Source organism: Clarias gariepinus, chromosome 6, assembly GCF_024256425.1.
Source record: "Clarias gariepinus isolate MV-2021 ecotype Netherlands chromosome 6, CGAR_prim_01v2, whole genome shotgun sequence".
NCBI lineage: Eukaryota > Metazoa > Chordata > Actinopteri > Siluriformes > Clariidae > Clarias > Clarias gariepinus.
In genome coordinates, this window is record NC_071105.1 from 32,859,920 (window position 1) to 32,875,158 (window position 15,239).

Genomic DNA, 15,239 nt, shown 5'->3' on the forward strand with positions numbered 1-15,239 from the left:
TGTGATCCAAATGCCAAATCTGTCCTGAGCTCAAAGGTCAAAGCAAGACGTTTGTTTAGAGAGAAATGAAACTTTTACTCCGGTTTTTGGTAAAACATTTAATGTTCGAGTAAAATTCCTCTTTCAGTGCAAATATTTATTTTATCCATTTTAATCTGTTGTTCTAAAAAATCAATAACTCCCACACCAAGACTAATCTTCTTATTTTACTGAGCTGAATTTGCTACTGACCCCGATTTAAAATAGGCTAAAATAGGGTAAAATTACGATTTTTTAAGCGTAGCGACCCCACATCAAACAACTTTAAGGCGTATTTGGCACAAGGCAATAACATTGTGTTATTGATAATGATAATGCAATATGATAATGTTTCATTTGAGAGCCATTATGGAATTTCACCATGTTTTACCGAGCCCTAAAGAGCTAATAACCAGAATGTCGCCGCTGACATGAAGCAAATTAAAGATGCTACTGACTATGACTGCGGTATAAACAATATGATAACGACTTAATATTGACCACAAAATATTAGAATCATATTGTTCCGTTAACAGATAGACGCTGACCTATAGACATTGTAGGAATGGGACATATGTCCTCTGTCCTAATGAGCACACCTTCACCACTTTGTTTCTCCAAGTGAAGAGAAATAATATTCGTGTAATACTTTTGTAATTAACACACATCAATTAAAAGTTGCATGCAAATGCACAGTGGGGGCAGTGACAGTATGATGCAGAGAGAAAAAATACATATCAGTATTTACTGTACAGTGACATTCAAATACCTGCATTGAATTTATTCAAGTAAAACTTTGGTTATAAGAACACTCAAAAACAAACATGATTAAGAGAAAATTGCATGTGTGCATGTGAGAGACAGAAGAGAAAAAGAAAGGGGGTGAGAGACAGAGAGATTCAGAATCATACATGCAGAATCTTCATTTTTCTTTACAAATATAATATGTCAGGCCTTCAAGTCAAACCGGGTTGACAGGTGTAAAGTGATGGCAATGGTTAGCACAGTGACCTCGTATGGTGTCTGTGTGTGTGTGTGTGTGTGTGTATGCATGCATGTGCGCATAACACAATCCAAAGCCAAGGAATAAAAAAAAAAGAATAGGCTAACTAGCATTCCCAAACTGCCTGTACAGGGTGCTCTGTGATGTATTGGCACCCTGTCCATGGGGTACCCCACCCAAAATCTCAGCCCAAAGTACAGGATATAAAACATTAAAGAAAAAAAAATCCATACTATTCCCCAGATTGGGGGGGTGGGAGTTGGGAACCTAAACTTAATCTTCCTTCCTCCACTGTTAAATATAATCAATCAAAGATTAAGGAATTGTGAATGAATATAGGCAGGCATAACTGCAAGTTTCAGGACAAACAGTTCAGAAACAGGAGCAATGCTTGCATCATAGAACCAGATACAGTTTTTTGTTTTTGCACAAATTATTTGAAACATGATCAATAAGCACGGTCCCGAAGGAGAGTAATGCAGCAAAACCCATTCATCAGCCTTAAGAATAAGAAAGTAAGGATAAATTTTTGCCAAGGAACGTGCACAGAAAGACAAGAGCTTCTGGAGAACTGTCATATTTTCAGATGAAGTTAAAGCTGATGATTGATGGTTTGTATGGAGAAAGCCACAGGAGAGGAATTCCAATCTAATTGCATTAAAGGTGCTATAAATTAGAAATGGGTCCAGGGCTGTTTTTTCTACAGCTCATGAACTCTTTGGTGAAAAATCATTTAAGAATCAGAAGTAGATTTTTAAATGATGACCTGAAGCAAACCTGTCAATTTTCAAGATAAAACTTCCCAAAGCCTTGACCTGAACCCGACAGAGTATTTATGGGATGCAGTGAAGAATTTTGCAAATTATCAATGTACCAGTGAGGATAAATCAGAAAGTAAAAAAAAACTTCCACAACTTGGGAACTGATACTAGAATTGGTTGAGTCCCATCCCAACCTCTTGTACACTTGTGCGACTGTAAGTTTCCTATCAGTCAATGACATGTACAGTGTGATCCCAATAACAGCCCAGACACAGTAAAGTACTGTACACAGCTGGAAGTATCATGAGACAAGACTTTTTTCTCGGCACTGAATCGGGGGTTAAAATGGATGTTTCAACAAACGGCAATTTCATACAGTACATAATGTAAAGAGGATGTATATAGTAAGAGGATGTTAAATAATGAAAAAATGTCTAAATATTTCTTTTCTCGCAGTTTATCATTTCATTTCTTATCACAAGTATCAAAAGTAGTAAAGAACATTTATTAATGATGTAATTTGTTGTTTGATGGGTTGTTTGGTGATGATGATGATGATGATGATGATGATAATGGTGGTGGCGGTAGTACAGTTTTATTATTATCATCATCATCATCATCATCATCCTCATTATTATTGTTGTTGTTGTTGCTGATGCTGCTATAGTTTTTTTTACTTACTAACCACCTTATCCATAAGCTGCTGCTGATAATGATCATGCTGTTGGTGGTGGTGATGATGGCACAGTTTTATTATTATTATTATTATTATTATTATTATTATTATTGTTGTTGTTGTTGTTGCTGCTGCTGGTATAACTTGCTAACCACTTTGTCCATAATAATAACAATAATAATCGTTGTTGCTGCTGTTGTCATTATTATTATTATTTTTGTTATTGTTTTTGTTATTGTTGTAGTGCTACTACTACTATTATTATTATCATCGTTATTGCTGTTGTTATTATTGTTGTTGTTGTTGTTTTAATAATGATATGTTTTTCTTGTTGTTGTTGTTGTTGCCATAGTCAGGAGTTAAAAACTATGAACGGTATATACAGTATCCGGTACACCCGTTGAGCCCGTGCTCCTGGGTAACTGTACCCCGGTTGCAGTGCTGCTCTTTACCCGCCGGATGTCGCTCCCTCCACGCTAAGTGGCCTCGCGCGCCCCTATCCCTCCCATATGAGCAGAGCGGACCGGAGTGACGTCAGCGCGGGCGCCAGGAAGAAGCCGAGGGTTACGGCACGCGCTGCCACCGTTGTAGAAGTAGCGACGAGTAGAGGAGAAGGGCGCGCGAGACCGTGCTGAGTTCCGCCTCCGGAGTCGCGCGAGCCTGTTGCATTACGCTGGAAACCTAACACGCGCACAAACACACACACACACGCGCGCGCGTGCGGGCACACACTGAACTGACAGCAACTTTGTGTGAGCTGCAGGAGGAATCAGACTCTTTCCACTTTGTTGAGTTGTTGCCCTGTGCCATGGCTGATGTCAGCGACTCGTCCTCCACCTCGGACGTGGCGAACCGGTTCGCCCGAAAAGGCGCGCTCAGGCAGAAGAACGTCCACGAAGTGAAGAACCACAAATTCACCGCGAGGTTCTTCAAGCAGCCGACTTTCTGCAGCCACTGCACCGACTTTATCTGGTCAGTAGATCCTGCACGACTTCCCTCTGCTCCCTGCAAACTCGGAATCCAGCTGTCAGGAAGGCAACATGTCGTGATTGCACTGGCACCTTCTCCGCCCAGACCGAGTTGCACTTCTGTGTGTTTGGAAACAACTTTCAGGAAGCGTTTGGGAATTAATGGGGAGGAGAAGAAAAATCTGTAGAGTTTTACATCAAGGCTCTAAACTTTAACTTGTGTGTTAGATATCGTATGTTCCATGTATTCAGTGTGTGTGAGTGTGTGGGTGTGTTCATTTGAGATGTTCATGCATTATAATAAGAATTCCCAGGTGTTCTGAGTGTTTCCGGTTGTTAAGTGTGTTCCGGAGTGTTTAATGTGAGTCTGTGTATTTTGTTGTTGTGGGAGTTCCCAAGTGTTTGTGTTGCGTGCATTCTTGGGAAGCTTCCCAGTAGTCCGTGTACAGCTTGCATTCAGCGTGTCCAAGGTTTTTCCGTGGTCTGTCCTGACCTCTTTACGTGTTCCATGAAAACATTTTGTGCATTGAGAGTGTAGAAGAGTTTCATATGTTCTACATATCCTCATTGCATTCTCCCTCTCTCTCTCTCCCCTTCTCTTTCTCTCTCCCTTTTAAATTTTCCAGATGTAGAATTCCAGTTACCCCATTCCAGGACGTTCTGAATGTCATGGCCCTTTTCCACTGTTGTGTGTTTTCTAATCCTTTGTATCTAAATATTCTGGGTGGTTCTGGAATTTTGTGTGCTACAGATGTTTTGTTCTTCCTGCGTGTCTGGCGTATCCCGTTGTCACTGTTCCAGATATTCCATTACAGATACAGTGGACATTCCGTGGGTTCTGGGTGTATTCCAGACCGAGTCAGTATTCCATGCATCATTGTGGTTGGAGTATCATACAATTTGTACAGTATGCACCATAAATTAGTTTGTATTTTTCGGTATTTCGGAATTTCTTTTCAGGAATGCCATGCATATTGTGGATTTTATGTTGAATGCATTATAGTGTTAAAGGTCAAAGAGTTACTGTCAGGGTGTTTCAGGCATTCTGTGTTTTGTAGGTTTTCCATTATAGCCCATATTCCATTCCACAGACAACTGACATTCAGTGGGTTCTGGGTGTATTCCAGACATTTTATGCATCCTGGTGTTTGGAGTGTGATACATTTTGTACAGTTTGTTCAACATATTAGGTGTAGTCTGGGATTTTTTTTTTTAGTATCCTGGAAAAATATTGAAAGAATTATGATGGCAGAAGTTAAGGCATTACTGTCAGGGTGTTTCGGGCATTTTGTGTTTTCCAGGTTTTCCATTATATCCTGTAGGTTATGCAAGGTCTGTGTATTCCAGATGTTAGTCTGTGCATCATTAATTGAGTGTTCCTATATTTTCAGTGTATTTTTCAGGTGTTTTATATCGTCAGTATGTCCTGTTCGTTCTGGTCATTTGCAGTAGATAGATGTACCCCTTACCCGGGGACACGACGCACTCTGTGTGTGTTCCTAGTTCCCACCGTTTTACGTCATCATGGTCTACCGTTAATAAATTCCCATAACCTCTGATTTTCAGTGAACCACAGAGCATTATTAACATTAATTTCCCCTGCTGTCTATTTATTTATTTATTTATTTATTTTGTTTTTGTGAGCTTTGTAAACACAGTGTTATGTTCGCTTTCTCAGTAACTGGAACTGTCAAGTGAAGTTTTGCCATTCATCAAAGTCGATGGAAATTTTTTTTTTCTTCCGATATTTTGGACAGGATTGATTTATTTATTTATTTATTTATTTATTTAAGCATGCTGAAATCTTGACAGCTCAGGCTCAAGCTAAACAATCACGTCTCTTTAGCGTTCCTTATTTCTACTTGCTTTGTTAATGATAATGACAAATCCATCTACAAGAGGATTGTGATCAGCAAGCTGCCGCTACAGGTGTGTGTGTGTGTGTGTACCGTATGTGGGTGTGTGTGTGTCTCAGGACTCTTAAGAGTAGTGAGGGACAGGGCACACGCACTTGTTGGGGTGTTTAAGAAATCCAGGGCTGGAGCACATCAAATATTTGACGTGAATCTGATATCAAATATTTACATCGTTCATTTGCACTGCAGTGTCCTTTTAATCGACTTAGACTGCCTGTGGCAGGGAAGGGATCTGATAGCTAAAAGCCCATTAAAGGATTTAGGAGATCTTGTTGTCTAATGCATTGCTTTCTTCTTGTCATGTGACTCTCTCTTTCTCTCTCTCTCTCTCATGCAGGGGCTTCGGGAAACAGGGATTCCAATGCCAAGGTAAGCCTAAAACATGGATGGATTGAAGATAAAGCCAAATCCAGTGGACAGCCACGATTATTTACATTCATAAATGAGCAGTGTTTGTCAAACCGGGCCTTTTGATTGTGCCGAATAGAACACAGTTAACAACTTAGATTTTTTTATATAATCCTGTGCTTCACTAAAGCACTTATCTCAGTGGTTCACTAGTGATGGGATACCATTAAGCTAAAAAGTTTTCTCACCTCTCCGGAGCCATGATCAGACCGCTTCATGTCTGAAACCCTGGCCTCTGAGTCACTCTTTTAATGTCCCAAACATGTGCAAATAGCTTGGAGCGAGTTCAGGACTGGGCATGGGATGTGGCAGTAACTCCCAGCCGAGTTCCTGTAATATGCAAGCGGTGCAATCTGGAGGCAAATGCATCTCCGAGGCAAGTTGGCAACAAATTGTCAGTTTTTTTGTGAATAGTCGGTTTTCAATGGTCAAGCGGTCCATTTGCTGAATGTTTAAGGGAATGTTTGCAGTGGGCTCTGAGCCATCTTGGTCGAGACTGTTAATAATGGATGTATCGCCTTCTTTAAAATGTTTGCACCATTAAAAAAAAAAAAAAAGTCTCCTAGTCCCTACTGTGCTTGAAGTCTTCTGTACACATCAATAGGTTTATGCCTTTATGTGCAAGAAATTTCATCACAAGTCCCTGTTTGACTTGAATGCCTTTTATGAGTCTATTTGAGAGTCTGAGAGGAAGAAATTGTCTTGTCCAAAGAAATTCTTTAGATTCAAACTGATGGAATTTCAGGAAATCATACACTAAGAGCAAGACAACGAAATCCACTAAATGGTACAGTATCTCATAATGAATCATGTACTGAGTATGTAGTTGTATATAGTTTTGTGACATCATTGCCACTTTTCAGCTCTAGGGTTTGCAATCCTGACCTCAAGTCTGTACAGTGTGTCAAATGTTATCTTTCTGTTCTTATGGGTCTCCTCTGGTTTTCCACCAACCTCTTGAAGCATGCATGGTTGAACTGGAGACTCAAGAATACGCCAAAGTGAGATGAAGTGTGTGGTTAAGTTTGTCTATGGTGCTTTTTGATAGACTGGTATGATGAGCATGTGGGGTGTTTTTCCATCTTGTACTATTGGATAGGCCCTGAATTCCTTAAAATAAAGTGGATTCTGAGGATGAATGAATTAGTGAAAGCATTTGAAACATTATCTGCTCTGTGTGTGTGAGAGAGAGAGTTAGTGAGTGTGTCAGTGTGTGCTCAACGGTGTCGGAACGATTGGCACAGACTGTTACTATTTACACATGCAACAATAGGGAGCGATTTTGTCTTTAACGTTGACAAAAGAGGTAACAATTGGAGTTCAGAAAATTACAAAGGTAAAATTGTTTCACCTCACCGCTTCCCAACACAGGGCTGATTCGGATTAATGGGATTGTCTATTATTCATGATATAACCTTCAGTGATCGGACTGTGAGTCAAATCCGTCAGAAGATAAATTTATTTTTCTATATTTAGTGCAGCTAAATATAGAAAAATATTCATGTGGTTGCCAAATTCAAGTAAATAGTGTAAAGCCCTTGTAGTGGGCCATGGTCACGGACACGCAGAGGCACGAATGCAGTGAAGACAGGTGCACGTTTAATAAAACACAAAGAAACACACTCGTATTTTGGAATTTATTAAGCTTCGGTGTAAAGAGAGGGGGGATAGGGAGCAGAACACCCAGCCGGGGTCCCTTCATCTCGAGGAACCGACAGGTGGAGGGTAGGTTGCTTCCTGTTGCCGATGCCGGTGAGTCGTGGCGCCCCATCCCTTTAAGGAGTGTCACATTGTTAATGCCACTCTTTCCCGTGCCTCAGTGAGGACTTTTCGTAGGCGAGCGAGGAGCTTTTTTTTATTATTATGTGCACTGGCTGCAAGCCCGTCGCCACAATAGTTATCAGGCTTAGTCTTTAAAATATGATCAATGTCAAGGCACAGTGACTATGGAAACTCATAAAAAACCTCTGGGTATCAACATTTTTTTTTTTAAATGTTGTTATGTTATGTTGTAAAACTTGATTTCATGACACGGTATTAACAACGAAATAAATTGAATGTAGAATTACCTCCAATTAGTATAAATTAGCTGAGTTGTTTTAGTGTTGAAAGTACAGGAATTAGCTAAGGGGTTTAAAACGAGTTCCGGATTTTGAGAATTACATCGAAAGTTTCAGAATAAGCTTTTACAATTTTTATAACTAATTAGACCTTTTTACATTTAGCTCATGAATTGTTTGGTCAGAGGTTTCAGAATTAGCTTAGACATTTTTTTAATTAGCTCAGAGAATTAGCTTAGCACTTTGGGAATTAGCCAGTACACTTCAGCCTTAAATCAAACATGTATAAAAATTAGATGCAACATTTTAGAGTTTGTGCAAATGTTTGGAAATAAACTATGATGTTTGAGAACTAGGGCAGAAGTTTGGCAATGACCTCAAAAATGTTAGCATTAGATGTTAAAATTTTAGTGCCCAACGCTTTGTAGTTAGCTTTTAAAGTTTTAGAATTTGTTTAAGGATATTTAGAAATAACTTTAGATTATTTCAATTTAGCAGTTTTAATGTTAGTTTAGGAAGATTGAGAATTATCTTAGATGTTTCAGAGTTAATGGAAATTATAATTAGATATGTGGTTTTTGAATTAACTCAGAAGCTTAAGAGTTAGAGCAGATGTTCCTGAATTAGCTCAGAAGTTAGCTTAGAGCGTTTGAAATTAGCTCAGGCGTTTCGGACTAGGGTGGCCCTGTAAAATACGAAATTGTTTCGTATTTTGAAGCTAAAATCCCTGTTCGGTATTGAAACGATTTTTGAGAATTAAAGTGAAATCTACAGTATGGGAGATAAATATTACAGGCCGGATAACTAAGATACCCCTGAAAACCCTTCCTCTCCTTCAGCCTGTCTGTCATGGTCTCTACCAAAATGTAGAACAGAGAGCACACTTCTCATTGGTAGGGACCTGCGGCCTTATTTCATACTTCTGTTGTGTGTGAAGTTGTTCAGAATCATATATAAACAGTCCACACACCCCTGAGGGGAAATGGTTTAACGCAGTATTGACTATTAATTGGGAGTGTGTAATGTTTTTAAAAAGAACAGAACAAATTTTTTTTAAGGAAAAAAAAGGAAAGAAAAAAATTGGTATAGTTTGTTGGTATATAGTTTATTTATAATATTATGTATATATTAAATTTATGATTTTAAATTTATAACATAATATACTTGGTAAAATAGGTGAATATAACATTTATCTGTGTTAACCTGGCTAATGTTGTGTTTGTTAACCTTCATATCCAGTTTTTCATGTCATAATGCAAAATTAAGACAAGTTTCTTTTATGCTGGACACTAAATTCTCCCAGGTCACTGTACACACAAGAGGAGCCTCAGAACCAGGGTAGAAATTACAGCAAAAGTCGAAACAGAACTTAATCAAAAAACTCAATCTGGCAGATCAGTCTGCAATAACTGATAGATACGCTGTGAATATTTTACTACAAAACTTAAACTGACTGAGTAGGTTATAATATTAACACTTTAATAGTCAAACCGGGACTGAATTTCTCAGATTTGGCATCCCTATTTCAGCTCTGATGAAGAACTTGTGGCTGGAATACAAAGATATTTCCTTGCCAGGTTGGAAAGACGTGGGTAGATTCTCTGAGACTCCTTCCACCACTTCAGTGGGTCTTCCTCAGCATCCAGTGCCTCTGGCTGCAGGTACGACTGTAGCTTAAAAGTTATGGCCTGGTCCTGTTGCAGAGGAGGTCCAGCAGCTTTGTCTGTGGTGACCTCGAAGAAGCTGCCCAGGCCCTTCTTCTTCTTTGGAGCAGCATCCTCTGTAACATTAGCAGACATTGCTGCTGTCACAAGAGGGGCATTCCCCTTGGAGGGAACATATTATAGAAAAAATAAGAATTTATGTCATGGTATTAAACTTTAAAATTATTTTGTCAACACATTAATCCAGTTAACTTTTCATTATCACCATCATTATTATTATTATTATTATTACTACCATGGCAGTTATCACACTCTTCATCTCTGCTGTCAGTCTGTCTTCAGTAGACCCCCGGTTGTCTTTATTAACATACTTAAACTTGAACCTTGGGTCCAGGGCAGAGGCCATGTCGAGTAACTCTTGTGTCTCTGGGTCATTTGTCATTGAGGTAGTCTACTATCTTCTGTTTGATGCTTTTGACAAGGTCTGTGTCATCCTCCTGCACTTCCAATATTGAATTTCTGAAGAGATGGAGGGTTGGTTTCAGAAAAGACACACTTATGTATTTCTCTCCAGAAAGTGCGTCAGTGAATTCAACAAGGGGGCTTGAAGAGACTTATTGATGGCCTTCAGTACGTCAATATCCTGCCAAGAGAGGGTGAGATGTCTGAGTTTTCGGCCGCTAGAGAGGACCTGGGCAATGGCCTTATGCTGCTCAAGAACTCTATCATGGCCTGCCTAGATCCCCATCTGGTTGGGCATTCTGTTTTAAGGGAGTGTTCAGGTAGCTTCAGCTGCTTCTGTGCTTTTGCAAAATCCCTCTTTTATTCCAACTATAAGAAAGGAAACCCCCACTGCACGATCGATCCTAGGATCCTTTATGGCATTCTCTAAAATGACAAAAAAACACTACTAAGTATCAACTATGACAGTTGCAACCCTCATCAAAGCAACATATATTAAGACAGATTAAGAAAGCATCAAAGAGTAGTTCAAGTGGTAATAATAATAATTATAATAATAACGGTAAAATGTTTTTTTTTGCCATATTATTTTTAGTATTGTTGTTACTGTTGTTAAAAATCACTTAATTACATACAATTAAATCAGCAAATTGCATATAATCTGTATGAAGGATTCCTACTCACCTATGGCCAATTGGAGTCTGTGTCCGAAACACTGAAGCCTCATCCATCCATTTAGCTCAGCTGCCAGCTTTATGTTTGCAGCGTTGTCTGTTGTGATGCAAGTGAGCTTCTCCACGTTTAAACCCCTTGCAGCCATAGCTTCCCTGAGTCCATGGGCTATGTTTTGCCCAGTATGGTCTTCAGGAATGAACGCAGCTTGGAGACATTTCGTATTCAAATTGAAATCGGCATTGATGAAGTGTATTGTTAAGCTTATATATGGCTCCATTGTGCGGCTAGACCAAAGGTCTGTTGTGGTGGCGAAGTACTCTGCTTTTAATACTTCATTAGCCACTTCTGAATGGCATTTTTTTAAATAAGGCAGGCAGAGCAACTCTCGTGAAATGGTGTCGAGATGGCTAAGCATAACGCTTGTCTAGAGTATTTATCATTTTCCTGAATCCTCCGTTCTCAACCGTGCTAATAGGGCACATGTCTTTGGCTAAAAAGTAGGCAATGGCATCTGTTATTTTTTTGTGCCTTTCTGAGCTGGATGGATACGGAGTTACACTGAAGAGCGTGTCTTTAATGGATGACTGTGTTGCGGAGGATGTTGTGGGGGTTGTTTGTCGTCCTTTCTGTTTCTTTATTAGTTGGTCATATGTCGGTCTGTGTTTAAATTTGAAATCCTTAAAAAGGTTTTTTGGTGTTCCCAACCGGTGCAGACACAACCGCGTAGCAAATCTTGCATCTAGTATGTTTTTGATTCACGTCCGCTTCTTCGAATCCAAACTGTTCCAGAACAACAGAATTGCTTCTACCTCTTTTGTTGACCAAAGACTTCTGTGGCTGCTCTTTTTCTGCCATCTTCACTCGCGCTGATTTTTAAAGCGATCAGATACCACATACGCAACTTCTTCACTGATAGTATAGAGTAGGAGAGTTCGGGCTTCTGGAGGGGCGAAAGTGCGGATGCGCGCGCGCGTCAGAACGCAGGTCAAAATAACTTAAAATAAAAGTGAATAATCGTTTTTTCCGATTACACCATTTTTGTGATCGTTGAGACCCGAAATCGAAATTCGATTAATTGCACAGCCATATTTCAGACTCGCATCAGATGTATTGAATGCGAAGCATTATTTTAGAATTTTTAGAATTACTGCAAATGTTCAAAAGTGAGCTCAGATGTTTTTAGTTTTAGAAATAAAGAAGTTTTAGAATTAGCTTTGGAAATTTTAAAACTAGTTTCTGAAAATTTTGAATTACCTTGGCAGCTTTCAAATTAGCTTTGAAGTTTTGGAATTAGCTTACAGTAGATGTTTTGGAATTAGCTCATGGGCATTAGACTTACTTCAAAAGCTTGAGAATTACCCCAGATGTTCCTGAGTTAGCTCAAAAATGTTAGATGTATTTAAAAATATTTAGAATTAAATATGAAGTTTCAGAATTAGATTTAAGGACTGAGTATTAGTTCAGAAGTTTTAGAATTAACTCAGGTGTTTTTAGCTTAGGAGGACAATCAGATGTTTTAGAATTAGATATAAAGGTTTAGTTTAGAAGTTTTAGCATAAGCAGATCAACTACCTTAGAAATTTGGGAAATATTCTTTAAAGTCAGCTTAGAGTTAGTTTGGAAGGTTCAAATTAGGTTAGAGCTTTGGAAATAAGCTCAGAGGGTTTAGAACTAGTTTTAGTTTAGAAGTATTAATATTAATGCAGATTTTTAGAAATTAGCTGAGATGTTTCAGAAGAAGCTTTACACTAAAACTAGAAATATGTGTTTAGAAATGCTTTTAAATTAGCTTTTGTAATGAGTTTGCTAGCTGTAAAAGATTTTGATTATTTTAACATTAGTTTTAGAAGTTTTAAAATTTATTTAAAAAGATTAGAATTAGCTCGGGCGTTTCAGAGTTAGTTAAAATTAGATAAAAATTTTAGATTGAGGCCACACTATTTAGAATTAGTTACTAAGTTCTGGAATTAGCCTAAAGTCCAGAGGATTAGTTCAAAAGTTATAAAATTCTAAAGTTTAGAAGTTTGGGACTGGGTTCCAGGGATTTAGAAGTGTGAAAACAGAAGCTCAGATCTAGTCTGGAAGTCTGTCCTTATGCATCTGTACTCAGGGTAAACTTGCTTTTCTCTTTCCTGGCTCCTGCTGTGCTGTCGTTCAGAGGGCCACATTTAGAACGTTGTGAAACCTGTATGCATTTTACAAACTGGACGTTTAAACAGGACTGCTCTTAAGATGTCATACGGCAGTTGGAAATATGCTGTCTCTGAGTCAGTCTGACGTGGACACATGGACGTTTATTCTGCCCCAGACACAGAGCACAGTCCTGATGGCAGCCCGAAACCAGGCTAGTCGCTTGTTAAACCATAAACAATGGAGGCATGTTTTGTAATTAATGACTGCTTAGTGTGTGATTGCAGTCTTGAATGGAGTCTTGGCAGGAGAGCAGTACAGAGCCCTACTGCATAGTCTTGTGTTAAATGGAAACAGATATCATAACGCAGCAAATCTCAAGAGAGATCAGGAGTCCACAACTATGGCAACCATTAATGGGGCATGACCGTGTGCCTGTTTGTGTTTTGCTCTTCTCTTTATTTCTCTGGTGACGTACAATAGTGTTACAATTGGGATCCTTGGTAGAAATGATTTGTTCAGTGTGTCAATAATGAATGAACCTATTATAATATCAGGTTTAAATGAAATCACTGAAAAATATTAGAATTTTTCTTTAATTCCTGCAAAAAATGTGGCAGAGGTACAGTAGGAGGGAATCAGCACATCCCATAGTAATGCATGTCCTATTAGGAAAGCAATATCAGGACTGGAATTTCCTGCAGTTGCTTGTTTTAGTTAAGATACCTTCTGGTTAAAGTCTATGAAGCTTCTGTTATCACATAATACTAGCTCCTTCACCAGCATCTATTGTTTTCTTTCTTTGGGGGTTGTGATGGCATTCCCACACTCTCACATCAGTCATAGTGACACTAGCCAATCAATCATGGACATCTGCGAGCTCACGCAAGCGGAAGGGGCGGATAGGTCTTTAGTAGCGAAAGGGGCGGATAGTCTTCTCTCTCTCGGCTTGGTAGTTGTGAACTTGATGGGAGAGTGCTTTAAAAGAGAGATGTGGGTGAATTGGCTAAGAGTAAATTAGTGAGAAAATGAAGGGAAAGAGGGGAAAAAAGGCCGAAAAGTATTCTAAACCATTCTTTTAATTCAATCTTTTAATAAGTTTTTTTACGTGCATAAATTATTATTGAGATAGAATTTGTTACCTCAATTAATCGTAATACTGATTTGAAGTCATACTGTATCTTCCAGCAATAATGCAAATTTCTTCAGGTTTCTGAGGTGGCCTAATCAGCTTCATATTAAAAATCAACATTCCTTATAGTGGGTCTCCTATATCAACTTGGAAATGAACTGATTTATTTGTAATTTCTTTGTATGAGCATTTTCAAAAGAATTATATTGTTAAATATAGTATTAATAAAAATCCTGTTCAAAAACGAGAGGGAAAAAAAAAACTATTCATATGGTCCTTGTGCTTCTGAGTAGATGCATTTAAATGGACTCTAATATTCCACTAATAACCCAAACAGAACAGCACTGCATCATCTAAAGTACCTCAGTGGGAACAGTCTGACCTGATTAACATTAAATTTCAGTGTTAATGAGAGGGGAGGAGTAAACCCTTGATAGCCTGTTCAATAGGAAAATATTATCCTTGTAAACACTTGAGTCCTCGTTTCTTTTTTCTAAAAAGATGTAAAAGTAAACACCCCCTTCTGTCTGTTTTTGTTGTGTGAGGGTAACATTAGGCGACTCGAGTTTCTGGGAAGTAAATTTTACTTTCATTCCGGACCAGTAAAATGCGTAAAAACAAACAACTCTTTCCCACCAGTCTTTCTTCCACAAGTGAGTCTCCGTCCTCATAGGGCTGCTTTCAGGGGACCAAACAGGCGAAAGTCTAATGGAACAAGATCAGGACTATAAGGAGGATACTTTAACGCCGCAAATCGAAGTTTTGTCGACAGTGTCGGCAGAAGTGTGCAGATGTACATTGTCATTAACAGTCCTCTGACTTTAATCTGAGGTTTAGGTTTTAGCTTTTCAATAAGCATTTTGCTGTAACGACCACTATTGGTTGTTGAATCTTTTTCCTGTTAATGTTCCAATACTGGCCTCGAGAATCGCAGAAAACTGTAAACATTGATGAATTTTCCGAAAGATGGCTGGCTTCATGTCTCATAGAAAAATTTGTTTCTTTAAGAAACTTTCACCTTTCTTAGAGTATTGAGTATATAGTATATAAATATGTAGAGTATATTTGTTTGCAGATATCCAACCACAGTTACAAATGAACCGATGTAACACGCTCTCAACTGAATCGGGAGACAAACAGAAAGCGCTGAAAAGTGCGGCCAACAGAAGTTCTAATGTAATTGGAGTGCGGATAATTTTTGACTCACCCTCGTAGTAAATCTAACCAATCATAGATGAGATTGAATTCTTGTAACCAATCATATTGCAGAGGGTAGGATTTACCTCAAATTGGAGAAAAATGATGAAGAATGATTATTATCCTATCAGCTCAGAAACCATTTGAACAGTTCAGTAAGAATCTGTAA

The 15,239-nt window shown here is 38.6% G+C and overlaps 1 protein-coding gene across 1 annotated transcript in view; it reads left to right on the plus strand.

The window, feature by feature from the left end:
- Positions 1 to 3,011: 3,011 nt before the first annotated feature.
- The window catches only part of prkcaa (protein kinase C, alpha, a), a 183,011-nt gene continuing 170,783 nt past the window's right edge, over positions 3,012 to 15,239 (plus strand). The window contains exons 1-2 of the mRNA XM_053498018.1: positions 3,012 to 3,430; positions 5,680 to 5,711. Coding sequence (XP_053353993.1) covers positions 3,267 to 3,430; positions 5,680 to 5,711 — 196 coding nt within the window. The 5' untranslated portion in view covers positions 3,012 to 3,266. The remainder of the gene's footprint in view (positions 3,431 to 5,679; positions 5,712 to 15,239) is intronic.